This window comes from Parambassis ranga, chromosome 19 (assembly GCF_900634625.1).
Source record: "Parambassis ranga chromosome 19, fParRan2.1, whole genome shotgun sequence".
Taxonomy (NCBI): Eukaryota; Metazoa; Chordata; class Actinopteri; family Ambassidae; genus Parambassis; species Parambassis ranga.
Window position 1 is genome coordinate 16,540,144 of NC_041039.1, and position 21,909 is coordinate 16,562,052.

Genomic DNA, 21,909 nt, shown 5'->3' on the forward strand with positions numbered 1-21,909 from the left:
ATCAGCTAATTACACTTTTAAAAAAATGGGAATCCCCAATTTAATTCATCACTTTGCCAAACAGGCTATGAGAGGATTATCATCATATCACTCATATATGATGGTGCACATGCGCAATCGGCTTTTCCTCCCATCTCGCGCCAACTGAGCTCAATCTTAAAACGGCGAGCAGCAGCAGACAGATCATCCGTTTATTTGGGAGGACGCGTCTGAGTCTGAGGCGCGCTGAGCTCCAGAGGAACAGCCTCTTCAGCCCGGTGATCATGACGGAAGATTGATGATAAATCAGAAGTTCATTCCGAGAATTTTCATTCATCTTGACCAATGAGACGAGGATGAAAAGGTGAAAGTTTGGTTTTATAGTCAATCCTTAACACGCGTTAATCCGAACCATTGACTTAATCTGGGATGTGAGGGACGCACAGTTAGTCAACTTTGAAATCCAACGTGAAGAAGTCCAGCTGTGAGGATGCACGCAGGTGAGTCAGATCATCCACATCTGCGGGGACGTTTAATTGTGCATTTTGTTTTTGTTTTGTCTGCATATTTTTGATGAACTGAAGAGCACGTTTGTTGTGAAAGTGTTTTTTTCTGGTGCGAGGACTTGTGCTGTTGAACTAGACTGCTCTCTTCACGTGCTGTGTGTGCGCTATGTGTTAGAGAAATTTCGCAAAGCAAGGAGTCCCGTGTGCGCCTTTTTTGCGTCAACACGTCGTAGCTCGGTGCCTGCACAGGAGAAGGATTTGGGCTGCTGCTGCCTCCATCCCTTACACACACACAGAGAACATAGTCTCTGAGAAATTTTTAAAAATTGAAGAAAAAACTTTGCAGCATCACATGTGTGTTTTACCCTCATGACATTAAAAGAAATAACTCAGTACAGATGGATACTTTTAATTATATGTTCCTGTGCACTCATACACACACACTCACACTCAGGGGCCATAGCAAAATGTATTCCATAGAAGTTTTCTGTTTTTGTTTACAATTTGAAGTCCATGCAGACCATCACAGCAGACTGTCAACACTGCAGCTTTCAGCTACTCTAAGCGATGCACAACTACGAGAGCAGATGGTGGAAGCAGCCCCTATCAAGCTTTGAACTCCCCACCCCTGGCCCGTGTGTGTGGGTGTGTCTGTGTGTGTGTGTGTGTATTTTTCTGTCTGTCTGTGTGGTTGTGTGTGTACATTCAAGCATTATTTTTGGCTGAGACAACACACAAACAAATCCTTCTAAGCTCTTTCTCTTCCTATTTCCGTGTTTTGACCTCTCCCCACTTACTGCTGGTGTCTCGTACAGTCTGGATACTTCTGCTGTTCATTGAGGAGGGATTTGGTCTGTCACAAAAGATTAAAGGTAAGATTATTGTCTTCACTGTACTCTTTTGATAGATGTTTACATCCTCTAATTTAAGTCAAGATTATTTTGAATAAAATGTACTGTATTTTAGCTGTTAATACAAATTAGTACAATTTTTTGTATTATTATTGTTTGGAATAGTGGATTAACTGTTATAGATGGTGGCCTCCTCACTTTGGAGATGCAGACAGCAGTACTGGCCAAACAATGAACTACAAGAAAACACTGTACTAACATGTTAACACACAAAAGTGATACAGCAACACAAACAAATCCCTCAATTTGAGGCAATGATTGACCAAACACTCCCATGCTCTGGTAAAAGTAAAATCCCTGTTTTTAAGTCTGGTGGCTAAAATACAGTACATTTTGTTTCCACAGTAATTCAGTGCTTGGTGGATATGGTGCACTGACAGATATGGAACTTAATTTTCCCTTTTCTTGACATCTTGTGCAGATGGAGGTGCAGGGGCAAAAGGAGCTAAACCTTCTCAACAACCACAGAATTCTCGTCACTGTGGAAACTGGGTCCGAAACACAGATGGCGGGACCTTCAGCTCCCCCAACTACCCGAATACGTACCCTCCCAACAAGGAGTGCTTGTACGTATTGGAAGGTAACCATCCTCAGGCACCCGAGCCTGATCGTTTCCTCGAATCGTCCGAGTTTGTGAATGTTTTCTCATTGGCTGTTGGCTCTGGAGTTAATTTAATGGAATCCGACACCACTGATGACCACAACTCATGAACTGCTGTTGTTGTTTCCTCCCTCTGTCCTCTCTTCCTCCATTGCTCATCATAAATTCTTAACAGGATTTATGGATTGGATTGAATTTGTCAAATGATGTCCAAAGTTTTCCCTATATGTTGTTAAGTACAAAAAAGCTAACAGGAGATTTATTCCTCATTATCCTGCATACTAAACAGGATTCTGGAGCCAAAAACAGCCTGACCATAACACAGAACACTGAAGAATATGCTCCACTGTCTAGTATTATATTCTTGAATCACCTGTGAGGCAGTAGAAGTGATACATGGCTCTGCGCAGCTCTGCCCCGCCAGAGGATAGAGCTGCTGTTTGACCAGGCCTTCCATATCGAGGCGTCTTTCGAGTGCCGTTTTGACCACATCGAGGTGCGGGATGGTCCCTTCAGCTTCTCACCAATCATCAGCCGCTTCTGCGGCAGCTCCTCCCCTGGACTCATCCTCTCCAGTGGACGCTTCATGTGGATCCGCTTCTTCAGTGATGAAGAGCTGGAGGGGACTGGCTTCCAAGTCCAGTACAGGTTTACTGCAGGTATTTGAAATCCTGCTGTTTAAATACTGTTTCTATCAAATGCTGGTCTAAGATCCCTGATGCTTCTTTTCTGTGATTCCATTCCAAAGACCCTGAATTTCATCTGCATGTTGGAGGACTTCTAAACCCTATCCCAGGTAAGTCATGGCAATTTCTGCTCAAAAACCCCCACCTCTGTAATCTCCATTTCTCTCTTGTGTGTTTCCACCTTCTCTGTCTCTTTGCTATGTCACCGTCTGACGGTCAGAATGTCAGTTTGAGCTGTCTGGAGCTGACGGCATGATCCGTTCCAGCCAGGTGGAGGAGGAATACAAAGTGAAGGCGGACCAGGCTGTGGACTGCATCTGGACTATACGAGCACCGACAAAGAACAAGGTGAGCATGGTGGAACATTTATATTTACAGTAGGATGACCTACAATAAAAAAATATAACAAAAAGGACAGACAGACAGACAGACAGACAGACAGATAGATTTTGGACATGACCAAGAAAAAAGTTCTGCGAACAAGCTGAGAAACCTGCGAGAACTGCCAAACCAGTACTCCGAGAACAAAGTTACTTCATTTTGTTTTCAGAGCGCCGAGAGCAAGAACAAATTTCTCTGTTCTTGTGGAGATAGATAGAGCATGCAGCCTACCTGAGAGGGACTCCTTCAAGCAGGACTCACCCTTCATGTTTTGCAGATTTACCTGCGATTCTTGGAGTACCAGATGGAAAACTCAAATGAATGTAAGAAGAACTTTGTGGCCGTTTATGATGGCAGCAGTGCCATTGAAGATCTAAAGGTAAAATACATGCAATGCATATTATTAAATAATGCACTTCATTAAACTCTTAGCTCAGAGTTTTGCTCTCTGCCTGCTTCATAACAGGATTTATCTCCTGTTTTAATATCATATTAGAATCTAAAATATGTAGCAATTGTTCTACAGACCTTGGCCACAATGAGACTACACATCCACAGCTGTCACAGAAAACGGTGTGTGGTTTCTTGCAGGCCAAGTTTTGTAGTACAGTAGCTAATGACATCATGCTGGACACCGGTGTGGGAGTAGTGAGGATGTGGGCGGATGAGACGAGCCGTCTCAGCCGTTTCCGGATGCTGTTCACCTCCTTCGCTGACCGTGAGTTTCTTATTCATATTGTCTGTTGTTTTAGGTTTTTATGTTGTTGTCCCTGTTTATATTGTTGTTTCCTACAGCTGTGGCAGGGAAACTTTTTCTTTTCTAGATCCTTGCACATCTTAAAGACTGATACGTTGTTCGGCAGAAGCTTGTTTATTGATAGTTTTAACATGTATGCTGCTTTGTGTTTGTGTTTCAGCTCCCTGTACGGGCAGCGCCTTCTTTTGCCACAGTAACATGTGTATCAACACTTCTCTGGTGTGTAACGGCATACAAAACTGTGTCTTTCCTTGGGATGAAAGCAACTGCAAAGGTACGTCAGCCCTGCCAAAGCACTTTGGCAGAAACACTTTCTTTGATCCGCTCTGCCGTGCTGTTCTGTATGACAATGAGTTGTCATGCTATGTGATGTGATGCATGTCTTGTCTGTTGTGTCACATTGAGTCTCCTTGAGGATCTGTGGTTGTTATTCTACAAAGTTTTTGCACAGACACTCTTACAGGCCTCAGCAAGCCTTCTGTGTAATTTTTCAACCTGATACAACAAGAAAATCTCATCATCTTTGTCGACTCTCCAAGAAAAAGACCTTCAAGGCTTTTTGGCTGATAAGTGCGACTTCAAATGTTAGATGGACTGTTTATCAGTGCTTTGGCTCGGAATTCTGTCTGGCAACCAGAGATATACACTGTTCTGATTGGGGTTAGAAATGACTGACTGAAGTGCCTCATTTTTTACCTCTCTGTCACTCCTCCTGTCTCCTTCATCGCCCAGAAAAAAAGAGCAAAAGCGTTTTTCAGCAGATGACAAAGACTCACGGGACAATAATCTGTGTGTCTACGGGCATTGTGCTCTTACTGCTCATTGTCTCCATTCTGGTGCAGGTCAAACAACCACGTAAAAAGGTAATCATGTGCCATGTGTCACAGAATATTACTGCAAAATGTAATAATTTATTAAGTGTGTTCAATGGTATTTTGAAGGTGCTGGTGCGTAAGAACAACCTGTTCCACCGTGCTGACTTCCAGGAAGTGTTTGACCCTCCGCACTATGAACTTTTCACTCTCAGAGATAAGGTTTATACTTGTATACATTGTTATCTGTGCATGCTTATTTTATTTTGATATAAATATATAAACATTGTGGCTTTCAGAAGATGTCCGGGGATCTCGGGGAGTTATCAGAGGAACTTCAGTCCTTACAGGCGCTCAGGAGATCTTCGTCAGGATCGCGCTGCATTCACGAACACCACTGTGGCTCTCAGGCCTCTATCAACTCTATCAAAGCCACACTAGGTGCTCATAGCCTGGGAAGGGGATCCATGGAGCTTCCTCCATTTAGAGGGGACTTCCAGAGCACTTTGCCTCCATTCAGAGACTTGAACAGCAGCCTGCGGAAGAAGAGCTGGCCTAGTATGAAACCAGGCCGAATGCACGGCCATCATGGCACCGGCGACCGAGGACTGGGGCGGCAGGACAGAGTCATGGAAGAGGACGAAGAGGAAGAGGAGGATGGAAGGTATGATGTGTATGTGCGCAGAGCAGGAAGCAGAAGGTGCAACTATGAAATGGCTCAACAAAGATCCTTGTCCATGGACTTCTGAGAAGAAAATACAAGGTTGCAGTTTTCCTCCTTTTAAAAAGAAGACTCAAAGGAAGCTCGCCAAATATCCTTAGTGAGCTGTTAGTATACTTGTAAATATGTAAACATGGTGATGATTTGTCTATTATTTTTGTTCTTAGTGGATTATGTTAAAAACATTTTACTATAAAGCAGGTATAGGAAAGAGACATGTGATAACATTTTGAGCTGTCAATGGAGTAATACCTTCCAGTAACAATCATGCACTTGTTTGAATAAATAGCTCATTTCTCTGCACCACTGGTTTCAAGTAGCCTTTGATTTATAGCAAACCTGATCTGGAATCTTCCAATGGGTGTGTTACAAGAATAGGCTGATGCGAATTTTCTTTTTGGCAGAGTGTGATTGTTTGATTATGTAAAAACCGGACAAGTTTGGAGATGTTAGCTTACCTGATGAAGAATATACACCAAAAAAAGTTACCTATAATGCAATACTTTGGATTACGTTTTTACACGTCCAAGTCTTTTTATGATATGTTGTAATCCAGGTATGCAAAAACAATTCCTCTGTGGTTATGAGAAAATGAGAAGGTGTCTCAAATTCTCACACAGCCAGAGCCAAACTTCTTACATAACACCAGCGCTGGTGCACATTTCATGCTACATACTGGCATGGTTCATTTGTTATATTCAGAAAATTCCCTGGGTAGATCATTGATCCAGCAGCTATGCATGCACACAGACAAACACATGCACATGACTTTTTGGTATGAGGGTAAACCTGCTGCTGGGTACAGTCTGATGCTTGAGAATAAATGTTTGCTTTTGCTGGTTTCTTGCTACACATACCAGTAGGATAAGAAATAAGGCCCGATGAAAGTGTAAATGGGTCAGTCAGACTGATGTGCACTGAGCTGGTCAAATGTTGGCCTTGTGATTTATGAAATGCTGCAGCACATAGTCATTGTTTATGTCACAATATCCATGAATAGGCATAATATCTGGGACACTTCAGATAAAGGATGACTTTAGGAAAATTAGGCCAATAGGTGCAGGAGGTGCAGGGTGCACAGCTTTTATCTAAGTAGATTGACTCAGAAATATTTATTAATTAATAAAACTTTATTTCTACATCCATCTGTTTTCAATAGCCTGCAATAACAAAGTCTAATCATGTACAAACTTGTATTTTATCTGTGTGTTACCATGAAAATATGTATAAGTAACTCAGCACATTTTGTGTATCATCTCTGCATTTTCATCCCTTTGCCTGTTATTTTATGGCAATAAAATACACATCAGTGGATAAGTGTTAAGGATAAGGTGGTCCTTCATCACTGGGAGAATGTATGGAGCTTCCCTCTGAGTCTGATGAAGTTTGACTGTATCTGCAAGGAAGACCCAAATAGAATCCAGGTGTGGTAAAATTGTGAGGGCTTCCGAAGGAAGGCCTGAAACTGTCAGGGCTGCCAAATGGGCAAAAAACTGAAGAAAGGGTCTGAATCTACCTGATGCGGCAGATGGTTTGTTACAGAGAACCATCTGCGAAGACAGAAACTGTTTGGAAAGGGAAGACAGAAAATAACTGGCATGTGATTGGATGAGCCATCTGTTGGTCGCTGTCTATCATCTACTGCTAACTTAACTAAACCAATCGGAGCACTTCTTGTAGTCGTCACCATAGACCATCGTCACAACTTAAACACCTCTTTAGAACCAATGTTTCGTCAGAGTATGCTTGAAAGATTGAAATGTCCACGTTCTCTTTCAACATCAAGTTTTTAGCTCAGAGCACAGAAAAGGTTGATCATGGTGTTCAGGACACTATAACATAAGAGTGTTCCCAACTACTGCCTTTCTTTGTGCATATCAGTCATGCCTTGTGTGTGACCTCAGTTGCATAATTGCACATAACTTTTTATGAGATACTATGTTAGCAGTTGTATATGCACACAGGCATGACGGAGCAGACACTGTGTACCTTTTTGTGCCTGCAGTGTCCCATCGTTCTTTAATGTAGATTCCTGACAGTGAACTCATTTTCAAAGAATGCAGGCCTGGCAGGTTCTACATCATTTTTTAACAGCAAAGAACAGCAGGACGCACTTCGATGATAGTAAAATGGTCAGTTAAAAAGCCTAATTTTAATTATCAAAATAAATAAATAAAATCAAATGTGCATTTTCCACAACATTCAAAATCATTAATAAAAACAGTACATTAACAGCAAATGTATAAATACAATGTCATTTATAAACGTATCCTTTTAGTTCCCATTCTACATGGCACTAAGACTTTGTGCGTTGATCAAATCTGCAGCTGAAATGGAAAACAGTCTCAAAAAATAAAGTCTCTGAGTTTCGCTTATGATTTTTCTTTTCATTTTCAGTCCACCGATGAGAGCCGTTCGTGTGTCAGTCCAAGATGTCATGCAGTCATGAGGTATGCAGTCAGTCGTCTTAATGACAGTATATTGTGATGCAGCACAGCATTGTCCGTCTGATGGGCTTAGGGTCAAATTGAGCTCCTGAGTGATTCATCAAAGTAGGGTAGGCGGTTGTACATCACCAGGGGTGTGTTTTCTCCAAGAACAGCCTCTGTGAAGTTGGGCCGTCTCCAGGCATAAACCATACTGTTCAGAAAACCTTGCAGGGACACACTGGCGGCCTGGAATAATTAAAAGCAACAAGTTATAACTTGAAACTCAGCCATTGGGTGAGATGTTAATATATATATTAAACATACCTGTATCATGTAAAGTCCAAACAAGCTGCGTTGTTCAATGTTTGTCCACATCATCAGGGTAGACAGCAGAATAAGGAAAAGAGCTACAAGCAAAGCAAACACATGATGTCAGGCTTATGTTGATTTAAGCTGAGCTAACTTTAAAGTTTCAAATTCAAGAAAAAATATGTCGTAAGTTGATTTTTATTGCTAATATGGAGAGAAAATTGTGCAAAATCACAGTGCCGACATAGAGTATGTATATAGAGTATATAATATATAGTATATATATATATGTATAGTATATAGAGTACAGTATGTTTATGTTTGATACTTTTGTTCAGAGACTTACAAAGATGAAGCTGAACAATTATAGAGAAGCCCAAGTAAGACTGAACAACTGTGAAACTGATCAATCAATTGGTGCAGATGTCTCTGTTTTAAAGGGTTTTAAAAAAACATTTTAAGTTAGCGTGTGTGTGTGTGTGTGTGTACCTGGTGTCCAGCAGATTAATATGACCAGCACCATGTTCCTGGCTGTAGAAAACATTGTTTTGAATCTCTTTCTTGAACGCCCATCTCCCTCCACAGGAAAAAGCCCCTCCTGATCATGCCTTTCATACCATTTACCAACATTATAGTAAATAACCTAAAACAAAAAAAAACCCGGCTGTTTACACACATGTAGGTCTGTATATGGACATTAAATGACGTAAACATTGTATGACTATGACTCACTGAACAAGACAGAATCACTGGTATCACCACCAAGAAGAGAAAGACTCTGATGAAAGTGTCGTGGGTTTTCTCCTGAGACAATACAAACAAAACGTCAAAATGTCTCTTTTGTTCTTTTGTTAATGATGAGATCTGGCTGGCTTGGAAAACAGGATGCAGCTGTGCCAATCAGTAAATAAGAATGAAGCAATTCTGCACATACAAATGAATATATTGAGGTACCAGCAGTTTTATACTCACAGGATCTGAGCAGGGGTCCCTCCAGACGTGTAAGAACAAAATGCAGCTGCGTTAAAAGAAAAAAAAAGAAAAACAGGTCAGAATCACAGGGGAACAGACCTATTTCACTACTGTAGCTCATTTCAAAGGTGAGTCTTTGAAGGCTCACCTGGTGCAGTATGTGTTGTTATCCTGGACGATCTCACTCAGTGACCTGTCAGTGGCTGACATCACCAGGGCTTCTTTAATAAACGGAGTGAGCACATACAGTAAGTACATGGCGAGAGGGACCAACCTGGACAGGGAGATGCAGAATTAAGACCAAGAGGCAATATATACATATGTATATATAATATATATATATATAGACGACAAACTTACCACACAATGGCATATACAGGTACAAAGGAAGAGGCTATTTCTCTTCTACACCAGCTCTGTGAACCAAGACAGAACAGGAGGAACATGACATCGCTGATTCTGAACAGGACACATATTAATCTAATAATGCAGCTGATGCTCCTCACCTGTCCAGCTTCATCATCTGCTGCTCTCTCCCTCCATCCTCCTTGGATTGTATTCTTTGACTTCCAGGCATAAACGACCACCAGCAGAAAGGAAATAAAGTAAAATGTCTGAAACAAAAACACACACAACAAAGTGTATTTATGCATCAGAACGTCATAAATTTGAGGATCCTCTGTTTGAAGATGCTCACAAAGGGTCACTGGAGGACAGAATACATTTGTAGTCAGTTTCTTCTTCATTATTAGATATTGTAAACATGTATTGAAATAAAACCCGGCCAGATGTTTATAGGGAGGAATCACATTGCTTTATGGCTGTACCCACTGATTTAACAGTGTGTATAAACCTTACAATTAAAAGCTTGTTAAGACGTCCTGTCTGTAAGATTCTCATCTTGAAAGCAAAACTAAATCAAACTTAATGCAGTGAATTTCAAATACACTTCAAATAAACTTTTTTAAGGTGAAATATTTCCTATATTTGCAGAATTATGCAATCTGAACTGAAGGAAAGTTGAGTAACTCTTTCTACCGCCTACATTCTGTTTTCATACACTCAAAAAAAATGACTCATTGGATGAATTTAATTCAATTGTGGGCAATTAAACTGAGTGTTTTTTTTTTAGCGTCGTTCTATGTACAATCTACTCTTTGCACTCTTACTGCTTTGTGCCTTCATTATGTGCCTTGTATTTTGTGTGTGCCTCATTGTAGGTACATTTTTTACACTTTATATTTAACTTTAGTTTTTAGTTACATGTTATATGTTGCGGAGTGAAGAGTAACGCAATTTCGATTCTCTGTATGTCCAGCACATATAGCAGAGTTGACAATAAAGCTGACTTTGACTTTGACTTTGACTACTCTGGACTTAACATGTGTTGCTGTAAACTGTAATTTGACTCCAGATTTGACTCTGAAGCTTTGGAGCTGATCCAGATCCAAACAGGTTTAGAGAAATGCTTCATTGCATAATGCCTGCAGCTTCTTCTCATGCCGCAGCCACTTTTTTACATAACTGGAGATGTGACACAGCAGAACACCACTTTACAAGGAACTAACTGTTCTGAATTGTTTTAGAGCTCGTGACTTGCCCTGGGTGACTTAAGGAAACTCCTGCAACTATGAGACTTTGCCCTTGGAAATGTCAGGTATAGAAACTGGGAAGTCCCAAAATAAAAGCAGGTGCTTCTACACTCACTTTCCTGCTCTGCACCGTAACGCTGCTGCAGGTCTTTAGGATTAAACTCACATTTCCTCAAACAAAACACTCCTGTAAATGATTGTTAGAGCTCAGAACACAACCAAAGTCGAACAGCTCCTCACCAGTGACAGCGGCAGGCTGTGCTGACAGATGATTACACTGTTGTCGATGCTAACTGTGTTTATGGCACTGGAGGACATCAGGATGAGAGAAGCCATGAGGTCGGCGATAGAGAGCTGCACCAGAAGGTGTACCTGCAAAACAAAGCAACAGTTAACTAATTCAAAGAAAACCTTCTTCAGTCCTGGCATTGAACAGAGTATAGACAGTATATTTTATATTTGACTCACCTGTTCTTTTAGATGCCGCCATTTAACTATGGAAACCGCCAGAACAGAGAAGCTCCCAATCACACTGCAGTTAATAAAAACATATAATAAACAAATTTAATAAGCTGATCGGTCTAAGTCTAAATGTTGAGCTTATAAATGTGACTTTTTACATAAGCACTGATAAACAGCGATGGGTTTATTGCACACATATCTGAGAACAAGGACTAAAAAATAAACACACCTGTTTGACCTGCTTAAAACCCATAAAATGTGTAATTACAGCCCTCCATGGAGATTAATATGTTTGATTTTCCCCTCCTACGTCTCTCTCCTATAGTTTTGCTTTCTTTTTAACAGCAGGAGACATTACAGCTCACATTACAGCTCCAAGTAAATAACACGAGGCATGACAAAGACTGCAGGAATTCTAAACACAGCACGTCCGCCTCTTGTTATATGTTGCTCTGCTGGTTTACACTGAACTCACAATAATACTGTGATAAAGCAGGAGCTGTGTGCTACATAAAGATGAGGGAGAGAGCTGTCTTTGTATTTATTTGTCCCTACAAACCTTAATTAAACAACAGGTAAACTGACAGAGATCATATTATTCTGCTTAATCATATGTGCAAAAGAAGCTTTATGGACATAATACAACCACATGTTTAAATAATGAAGAATAATAAAGAATGAGGAAGAACATTACCTGAGAGCGAGTAACGCCATGTAGATATTAGAGAGTATGTCAATCTGAAAAACAAACAAGTTTTACAGACGTGTAGTCATTTCCCTCCAAAATGTTTTCTATGCAAATGTTTTTTTTCTTTATTTTTGCATTTAATTAAAGTGTAAAGCACCACATGAAGTGTGAGGCTTACCTGATCTTCACTTAGTATCCCTTTGAGCTCCATGGTGATAATCAATAATTTGATATGTGCAGAATGAAACAGCCAAACTCATAACAGGCGTCTGTGAAATCGTCTTATCAAAGTACACCTCTATAAAGTCTGCACCTTGTCACGTGCTGCTGTTGTGGCTCCACCTGCTTTGTGTGTGTGTGTATTCCTATGTGGGTTGTGTCTACTGTATACAGGTAATACTTTCTGAAATGGGACTTCCCAGGTAGATTGGAAATAGACCTTGTCTTTCAAGGAATACATCTGTTTAGGAGAACTGGCTTTGCCCCTGTACTTTTTCAGTCTTGACATTCCTGGTTTTTATTACAAACTAATACTGCCTTCCTTTATATGATCTGCAGTTATCCTACAATCCAACAGGTATTTTCAAACACACTCCACTGCCACAGTGTTGCTCTTCAGCAGCAGAGGTTGGTTCAGAATCAACATTACACCTTTATCACTAAATAAACTTTTGTGTTACAGGGACATCTAGAGGTAGAAATCGGGAAATGCATCTTCATGACTGTTGATGAAAACATTTAAATATCATCAGTGGTGGAAAGTAACGAATTATTTGTACTTCGTTACTGTACTTAAGTAATTTTTATGTATTTATACTTTAGGCCTACTTAAGTAAAAATAATAGTGCATACTTTATACTTTTACTCCATTACATTTTGCAGCTATTACCTGTACTTTCTACTCCACTACATTTCCACAGTGTTTGTAGTTACTTGTTACATTTAATGAACACAGTGCTGGACTGATGTGAGGTCAGACTCTGCATGGAGGTGGTGTCACGCTGCCAGCTATGTTCTTAAATGAGCCTCAGTCATGATGCTGGTGCTCTGGCTCAGTTAGCTAAAGAGTTAGCAACTGTCTGCTAACACAGGTCCATCCATTCATGTCTGATTAACATGAATCATAACATGAATCTAAAGCAGGAATACTCACACAGTAAAAATGCTGAATGCCTGTTTTTATTAGCAGCCTCTCTGTTCACTTAATGCCCACAGCCTGCCTCATGACACACAGACCTGTCCATAGCTGCTTCTGGGTACATTTCAAAGATGACTGTACCTAAAATGTAAATTAACTACACATTTTAATTTTAAGATGATTTCTTTGATTATTTTAACCTGTTCAGATATCCTTTGCAATGGAAATCAATAATATATGTTTGGTGTGTGAGTAGGCTACTTTTACTTTTAATGGGCCTACTTTAAGTACATTTAAAAGTAAATACTTAAGACTTGTACTTAAGTAGGATTGTTGATGTAGCACTTAAGTAGGTCTATATATTTTGCTGGGTAAATTTCCTTTTACTTAAGTACCAAGCTTCAGTACTTCCTCCACCACTGAATATCATGCATCTTATGCGATAAATCGGATCTGATACAATAATGACGAATTTTTAAACAGATAAACATATATAAAAACAAAAAAATGCAGTAGAAATCCTGTGTTTTACTGTTTGCCGAGTGGTGTGTGTGTGTGTGTGTGTGTGTGTGTGTGTGTGTGTGTGTGTGTGTGTTAATAAAGTTGATTCAATCTGATGACGTCGCGTGTTCCACGTTGGCCCGGACGTGGCACTCGGTAGTGCTCCTGTGAAGAAATCACAACATCGGGACCAGTGTAAAATAACCACTCTCCTTCCTCCTGCTGTGGTTAAATATCATACGAACCTCCGCGGACTGAAACATCCTCTGGCAGTCATGGGGCTCACGATTTCGTCCATCTTCGGCCGGCTGTTTGGCAAAAAACAAATGAGGATTTTGATGGGTGAGTGGAAAGCTGTGTTTGGCTAACGTTAGCTAGCGGCTAGCTTTAGCACAAACTAGGAGAGTTTTTGTAGGTTATTCATGAGCTTTTAAGGCACTCGTTAGAAAGTTTGAGAAAAAGGCAAGCGAAATTAAACAACAGCCAGTCAAGAGCCAATTAATTAATTGTTGTTAAAAAAAGGTCAAGTTAACCACCACACGTTTAAAGGAAGTTTGGTGGTAAGATTGGCGTCTTTATTAAGCTACTTAAACTTCTTAAATCAAAATTGCTCTTTTTTATTGTTGTTTCTTACTTGGTTAAGCTGTTATTGTTGATTGTTGCTGATCTTAACCACACTATATTTCCCTGTAGTTGGGCTGGATGCTGCAGGAAAAACAACTATCTTGTACAAACTAAAGCTTGGAGAAATTGTAACCACTATACCAACCATTGGTAAGAGGTCTGCTACATATATAAGATCATTTGTGCTTCTTTACACTGCATTATTAATAACTGTCTCCTTTATTATCTCTGTTAAGGTTTCAATGTGGAGACAGTAGAGTATAAAAATATCAGTTTCACAGTTTGGGACGTGGGCGGCCAGGACAAGATCAGACCACTGTGGAGACATTACTTCCAGAACACACAGGTATATAAATGACTGTGATATCTTGGCTGTGATAAGAGCATGTCAGCGAGCAGCGGTAGCAGCTCTTTTCTTGCTGCTCTTGCTTAAAGTGGATTAGTCATATTCAAATATTTCATCAGATGTAAATTGCAAACTCTCTTGTCAAAATGTTATTACACATGATCTGTCTCTTCAAACCATGTTGCTTGGTCTTTGCGTCATCCTAATCAACATTTCTTGAAATCAACCTCTGTGCTTTTAATTACGCAGGGCCTCATTTTTGTAGTGGACAGTAATGACAGAGAAAGAGTGGCTGAATCTGCAGAAGAACTCTCAAAGATGGTAGGTATTTAATTTAGTGGTGTGTTATTAGTGTTAGTTTGAATAGATTTTTACAATTGTTTTATAACTGTACATCATATTTATGTCCCAAGACACACTTCATCTCAAAACTTCACCTGCAGCTTTTGTGCAAGATATATCCTGTGTTACCAGACAGTGGGCCAGTGTTTTCCAAAGATCATTAATTTAAATTCCATAGTGCTGAAGGAAAATATCTGTTTAAATGTGTTCAGAAAAAGACACAAAGATAACAGTATTCAGTTAATTGTGTGATTAGCCACCATTGTGCTCTGTTTTCAATATGTTTACATGATGACAACAAAACAAGACTTAGAACATTTTGATTATGTTGTCAGCATCAATTTGCATCTTAGTAGTAGGTTTGTTGTTCCTTAGGCGAAACGACAAGGATACATATCTTGTTGGACATAACATGAAAGTCTTTTTGCCCCTGTAGTTGCTGGAAGACGAGTTGAAAGATGCAGTTTTGCTCGTGTTTGCTAACAAGCAGGACCTTCCTAATGCCTTATCAGTCAGTGAATTGACAGACAGACTCGGCCTACACGCCCTCCGCAACAAAACTGTAAGTACTTTAAATAGAAGCACACCCTGCTCCCTACTCTTGATTTTTTTTTTTAAATTATTTTCCTGACGTTTCAATGTCTGATCCTGCAGTGGCACATCGAGTCTACCTGCGCCACCCAGGGCACTGGGCTGTATGAAGGACTTGACTGGCTATCCAAAGAGTTGTCTAAGTGAAGGATTATCCAGACAGAAGAGAGAGACTGAACACTACAGGACAGGAGAGATAGCAAGGACATTCAATCTACAAGCGTATGATCCTCCAGTACCAAAAAGGACAATATAATCATCTGGAGAATATAATCATCTTTGGGAAACCTTAATATTTCACATTTTTCTTATCAATATTTTATAATCTTTGAAGATATAGTCTATATTTTGCTGTTTTTCATTCTAAAATTCTTGGTAACAAGTTATTTGCGATTGAGAAAATGACAAATTAATGGAAATAATGAACAATTTTTTGGATTCTGATTTTCAATTTATAACCTTGGCTCCTGTCTAGCAGTATTCACAACAATCACTTATATAATCACAGGATTCCTGGAGCCCAAGTTGGAAAATATGACTATACATACAATGTAATTCCAGAGGTTTGGTGAAGGATAATTTGTATGCTGCGACAAGCTGTTAACCTCCATAGGGCTTTGTGGATATTTGACTCTTGCATACAGCTCTCCTCACTGCTATGTCCGCAATCTCTGCTTGGTTAAAGGCCTATGGCTTGTAGAATGAGGTGAAGGCAGTTTGCAGTGAGTTTGTTGAAAGTGTGGTATCGTATAGATCTAAAAAGGAACGCTGTGCCTTCTGGTCTGTTGCTGCAAAACCCCACAAGTGTGACCATAGACTGTTTCCTTTAAACTTGATTTTCATCCTGTTTGTGAATGTGTCCCCGTTCCTCTTGCTTCATTTTGTTTCTGTAACTTTGAAAATGCATTTAACAAATATGTCAGTTCTTCTATTGACTGCAACAGAAAATCTTTGTAATCTGAAAGGAGGAAGGAAGCATTGTTTCAGTGTTGACACATTGCCAGTGTCACATTGCAACAGTCACGTTGTCCTTATTACAGCAGTGTCTTTTGCTGACTCTATTGTACTGTCTGGCAGATATTGTATTATATTACACATACCTGCTCTTTAGGTATACATTCCAACTATGCTTTCGGATGCTGTAGAGGACACTCTTAAAAATGCTCCAGCATGTGTTTTTTTTTCCAAGAAAGAAGTTTTGAATAAAGCCAGTGTTGAAAAGAAATGTGTGTTTTATACTCCTTTTGGTCATTTCTTAATATGTGATTTGTTTCTTAACTGACAATTTGGATATGGCAGAAAAAAGAACAGGATTTTTTTTGTTTTTGATTTTTCAAACTATCACACTTCTGACCACATCACATAAAAATATCCTTAATCTCAGTGAGGGTATGCTCGAAGCTTATATATATTTAGTTATTCTATATCTGTATTTATATTTCCTAAGAGCTTAGAATAACTTGGCTAAGAGGTTAAAGGTAAAAAAAATCTCGGAGGACTGGATAAATATAATAAAACATTTTTTTGAGAAATGCAGAACAGGAACACGCGACTACAAAAAATAGTGGAACTTCAAAGTGATCATCAATGTGAACATTTAGAACATAAAGGTGAGCTGTGTTACTGCTGGAATCATATTTGAACCCTAACAGATGTGAAAGACACTGTTGAGGTGTTGGTGTGTGCATTTCTTCATTACCTAACCCTAGCTGTAACCTTAACCCTAACCCTAGCTCTGCTTAGGGTTAGAGTTAGGGTAAGGGTAAACCTAGCTGTAACCCTAACCCTAACCCCAATTGTGTGTATATTAAGCCTAATTTTAACCCAAACCCTGATTTCATTTTAAGTTAAATTTTACTATAATTAAGCAGAAAAGGGAAATTGGAAGAGAATGAAAGGGAAAAGATGAAGGATTCAATGGACAGAATGAAAGGGAAAGCATGGGGGGTGCCAGTTACAGGTGTTGAGCCTAGTCCTGAAGAAGGCCGAAGAGAGCCGAAACGTCGACGGGGGCAACACCAGAAAGAACAAACAGAAGAAGAAAACAAAGAGATAAACAAAGAGAACAAGTAAGACAAGAAACAAAGTACAGAAACAAAGACTCAAAGAAGAAGAGAAGCAAAACAAGCAAGAAAACAGTTCAAGAAAGAACACAGAAGACAAACAAGTAAAAGGACAGAAGGGCAAGAGAAAAGGTTCATTTGAAAGCAAGCAAGCGAAGAGACAAGACAGGTGGTGACAAAGGGACTAACCAAATTACTGGGATGGGGGGAGGGCTGGCCTGGGATGGTAGAGGAGAGTGCACTCCCCTGGGGGGGTCACCTTGTGGTCCCCCCTGGGTTTTCTTTTCTAACCCTAACCCTAAGATTAACCCCTAACCCTAATTCTAGGGTCTGAACCCTAGCCTTAATGGTTTAAGAACAATTTGTTTGAAACTAAACATATGGGGTTAATTATTTGGATTAAAATTTAAATAAAAATAATATTGTATGATAGAGGGTTTATGTGGGATGGTATAGGTGGGTTTTACTTAAGTTTCATATTCAATTCTATAGGGAATACATTTTAAACTGTTTAATTTGGTCTGGTTCATTTAGGGTTAATAAAGACGGACATAAAGTAAAAAAGGCGATTGAAACTTAAAAAAGACGAACGCAACTTTTAAAGAAAACCAGAGGGTATATAAAGGGAGTAGGTGGTTGGAGAGCTCATTTGCTCTTTGGCCATCGCAGGAGTAACATCTCCAGCCTTCACTACAGCAAGCCATCAATATAGTTATTTGTGTGCCAACCTGAAGAAGACCCGAAGGAGGGTCGAAACGTCGTTTTCAGGCACACCTTCTTTTGTTGATTGTTTTATTGTTTTATTTTCTACATTATATCAATGTGATATATTTTCTTTTCTAAAAACCAGACGTCTTCATTGAAAGACTTTCTTTTCCTAATTTTTGGAAAAGTATTTTTTGTTCATTGTTTATTAAGACACAGTTTATTTTAAAAGGTTTTTTCTTTCCCACATTTTGTTGGGAAAGTATTTTAAGTTAATTTTGACATAAATAACACAAACAACACAACACACAATAAATTTTTTCACATACATATTTTTTATTTCACATAACACAGAGGACAGACAGAGAACATTTTTTTGATGATGGATGGTGAATGGGTGCTGGTGCAGCGTGGCAGGAGGCGCCGCCGCGCTCCCCAGCCCAAGGGGGATTATGGGTATGGGAGGTCTTCTAGGGGGATGGACCGTGCACCTCCCTTCTTCTATGGAAGAAGGGATCAACCCTTCTTTCCTAACCCTAACCCTAACCCTACAAGGTTCCTCACAGTCGTAGTGGAGGCCAGAGTAATTCCATCCAGAGAGAAAGTATTATCTGATAAACTAGTTCTGAGATGTTTAGGTCCAAAAACAATGACCTCAGTCTTGTCCGAGTTTAATAGTAAAAAGTTGGAGGACATCCAGTCCTTTATGTCCTTTAGACACGCCTGTAGTCTGACTAGCGGCTCCGTTTCTTCAGGCTTCATGGATAAATACAGCTGGGTATCATCAGCATAACAATGAAAGTTTATGCCGTGCTTCTGGATGATGTTTCCTAGAGGGAGCATGTAGAGGGTGAACAGGATCGGTCCGAGCACAGAACCCTGTGGAACACCGTGGTTAACCCTTGTACCTGTGGAAGAAACATCGTTAGTGTGAACAAAATGAAATCTGTCAGATAAATATGATTTAAACCAGCGCAGTGCTGTTCCTGTAATCCTGATCTCGTGTTCTAATCTGTGTAGCAGGATGCGATGATCTACTGTGTCGAAGGCAGCACTGAGATCCAGTAGAACGAGTACAGAGACGAGTCCACGGTCCGATGCCATGAGGAGGTCATTAGTGACTTTAAGCAGTGCTGTTTCTGTGCTGTGATGGGCTCTGAATCCAGACTGGAAAGCATCGAGCAGACTGTTCCTATGCAGGTGCTCATTTAGCTGACTTACAACAGCTCTTTCGAGTATTTTGGAGATAAAGGTGAGGTTGGAGATCGGTCTGTAGTTTCCTAAGATGTCCGGGTCCAGTGAAGGTTTTTTAAGTATCGGAATGATCACAGCAGTTTTAAAAGCCTGTGGTACATATCCTGTTTCCAGAGACAATTTGATCTGTCCTAATATAGACTCTCCGATCAGAGGAATAGCATCCTTGAGGAGGCGTGATGGGATCGGATCCAGAAGACAGGTAGTAGGTTTAGACTTGCTGATGCTGGTGGTCAGCTCAGGGAGGCCGATGGGCACGAAGCAGTCCAGAGTTAGATCAGGATCCATTTCCAGAAGTGGTGGTGTATCCTCAGCCGTCACAGAGAGATATAAATATCTAAATACCTAGGCAGCATTTAAATCCCTGAGTTGTATTTAAAGAACATATTTACTATTGTATAAAAACCTTTACATAGTAAAGAGCATGACATTAATGTACCAGTATGAATGTACAGTGTCTGAGAAAGAAAGTTCTTGTCCGTTCTGTTCGTCTTCAGACAAAAACAAATATAATTGAAAGACCTGTGACTAAAATTTGCCTGTTATGTGACTGACAAAGACTCACACAGACCAGAGGTCTGCTACAGTCAGCTACACTGATCTTCTATCTATTGTCATGCTGTGCGCCCACTTCCCTGAGCATTATCAGCTCGTTAAGCCAGGTAACCACGACTGTGCTCACAATTTGCAACACAACTGCATTGTCAACCTTTTGTGTGTGACGTGCGCTGCGTAGGAGGGCTGTATGAGGAGTTCTGCACACACACGTCTCGCAGAGTATGGTACCTCCTTTTTTTACTCTTACCACCCGTGGAGCGAGTTCTCTGTTCTCGTGGAGTATGGAACAGCCTTAAGAGCCATATGTTTGAGTAATTGTAAATAGGTGTCATAGGCATTAGGGGGCGCTAAAGGAGTGGCGCCCATGGCAGGGCCACAGGTTGCCACAGGTGATTTAGGGATTTAAGTGGGGAAAATTAAAGCATCCGGGGCAGATGAATGGGGAAGCAAACAGTTTTTTGACTGTATGAAGACTGCTTTGTGAACTGTATTATTTTGTTGTTATGAAGTTAAACTTTAATTTATTTAATCTAAGTCACCAATTAATAAACCAATATTATTTTACGGCAAGATAGAATACTGTTTCATTCATTCAAATACACGTCAAAAAACAAGGAGTTCCAGAGTTGCAGTGGTGCACTGGCTCTCTATCAGGTTTTGATGAGTCGTCCTGTTAAATCACATGTACTGATACTGATGATGAAGCTGTTCATTGATCAAGAGAAAAGTCGGTTGTAACTAAGAGGCCTAATTTTACAGCAGAAATAAACAGGTTTTTTCACAGTTGTGTGCACAGGTCCTTTAATGAGCTGTTAAATATCAGATAAAATGCTCGGGTTCATGTTGTTCATAGGCCACTTCAGAAAGGTATTGATGTGGAAGTTTGTTGAGAAGCTGTAGCTGGACTTAGGATGAGTTCATAGCAGGAAAGCAAAGGTGAAGGCTCTCTGTCTGTGCAGACATTGGAAGAGTTTCCCTCCTCCTCCTTCTCCTCCTGCCTCATCTCCCGGCCTGCTTCATAGCTGCTTCATCAGCTGCTGGATCACGTCCTCAGAGGCCGGCCAGTTTTAATCACACTGTGCTTTCAGCGGCCATCGCTGCATGTAAGGAGGGGAGGTTAGTGCCAGCTGGACAGGGGTCTTGAATCAGATCTGTTGTTGGTGTAGTTTTTGTCCACCAGGTGGCTCAGACTCCCCATGTGTGGCAGCATCTTTGTATTGGTAGAAATGTGTCCTCTTATGTTTCTGTCTTCAATCTAAAAATGTCACCAAAAAAGGAAATCCCGCACGCCATCGTCACTGACTCACGGATCAGAAGACATGTGAGACGTGCAGATAAGCTCACAGTGTGGGTAGATGGTGCTGCTGAACGACTGCTGTATTTCCACAGCTATCATTGAAGTGATGTGAAAACAAAAGTGAACACTGAGCAATCTGATGAAAAAGGCAGAGAACTGTACAGTGTGAGCATTGTGTGGCTGTGCTGCCATCTAGTGGCCGCTGTAGGAAACCACAGCTCCTGTTAATGCTTTGATTCTGCTTCTCTGTTTCAGGGCTGGGGGCTGTGGTGAAGACCTGCTGCTGATCTGAAAATACACACAGCTGTTGTTTTCACTGTTGAGAAGAGGGGGGCTTCCTGGACCCCAGGTTTTGGGGGTTTGTCAGGTTATGGAGCCAAAGGTGGTGATAGGTTGAGGATTTTATTCTATTATAGGCAATGAAAGGGCAGACAGACTAGCAAAGGGAGCACTTAAACTGGATAGTGTCATGGTAACAGCATTTAGCAAACTATAAGCAAGATCTGTAATCCAAAGATATCTCCTGAAAGAATGGAAGCAGTGGGATGAGGAAGTAACAGGAAGACTCTATACTCTATTCAAAGGGAAGGAGGCAGAATAAGACCAGCAGGGGGCAGTACGAAAGAAGAAAGATGCATTAGATTCAGACTTGGACACACTGGGTTAAACAAAACACTGAAACCA

The 21,909-nt window shown here is 40.4% G+C and overlaps 3 protein-coding genes across 3 annotated transcripts; 2 read left to right on the forward strand and 1 right to left on the reverse strand.

The window, feature by feature from the left end:
- The first annotated feature begins 218 nt into the window (after window positions 1-218).
- Window positions 219-5,430, forward strand: neto2b (neuropilin (NRP) and tolloid (TLL)-like 2b). Its single transcript, XM_028431230.1, has 12 exons — window positions 219-479; window positions 1,301-1,357; window positions 1,818-1,976; window positions 2,408-2,656; window positions 2,746-2,793; window positions 2,904-3,031; window positions 3,342-3,443; window positions 3,656-3,782; window positions 3,982-4,095; window positions 4,554-4,684; window positions 4,763-4,855; window positions 4,933-5,430. The coding sequence occupies exons 1-12, from the start codon at window positions 470-472 to the stop codon at window positions 5,380-5,382; spliced, it is 1,668 nt and encodes a 555-aa protein (XP_028287031.1). The 5' UTR covers window positions 219-469; the 3' UTR covers window positions 5,383-5,430.
- A 2,057-nt stretch (window positions 5,431-7,487) lies between these two features.
- Window positions 7,488-12,072, reverse strand: LOC114452217 (uncharacterized). The gene is made up of 12 exons (XM_028431406.1): window positions 11,985-12,072; window positions 11,813-11,856; window positions 11,125-11,188; window positions 10,897-11,028; window positions 9,571-9,678; window positions 9,425-9,480; window positions 9,213-9,338; window positions 9,065-9,110; window positions 8,825-8,896; window positions 8,582-8,735; window positions 8,108-8,190; window positions 7,488-8,029 (listed from the first exon to the last, which is right to left on the reverse strand). Exons 1-12 carry the CDS (start codon window positions 12,015-12,017, stop codon window positions 7,877-7,879), a joined length of 1,071 nt encoding a protein of 356 aa, XP_028287207.1. The 5' UTR covers window positions 12,018-12,072; the 3' UTR covers window positions 7,488-7,876.
- Window positions 12,073-13,571: 1,499 nt separating this feature from the next.
- On the forward strand, window positions 13,572-16,573 carry LOC114451560 (ADP-ribosylation factor 4-like). Its single transcript, XM_028430287.1, has 6 exons — window positions 13,572-13,787; window positions 14,139-14,219; window positions 14,306-14,415; window positions 14,665-14,736; window positions 15,194-15,319; window positions 15,412-16,573. Exons 1-6 carry the CDS (start codon window positions 13,721-13,723, stop codon window positions 15,493-15,495), a joined length of 540 nt encoding a protein of 179 aa, XP_028286088.1. The 5' UTR covers window positions 13,572-13,720; the 3' UTR covers window positions 15,496-16,573.
- Window positions 16,574-21,909: the final 5,336 nt, after the last annotated feature.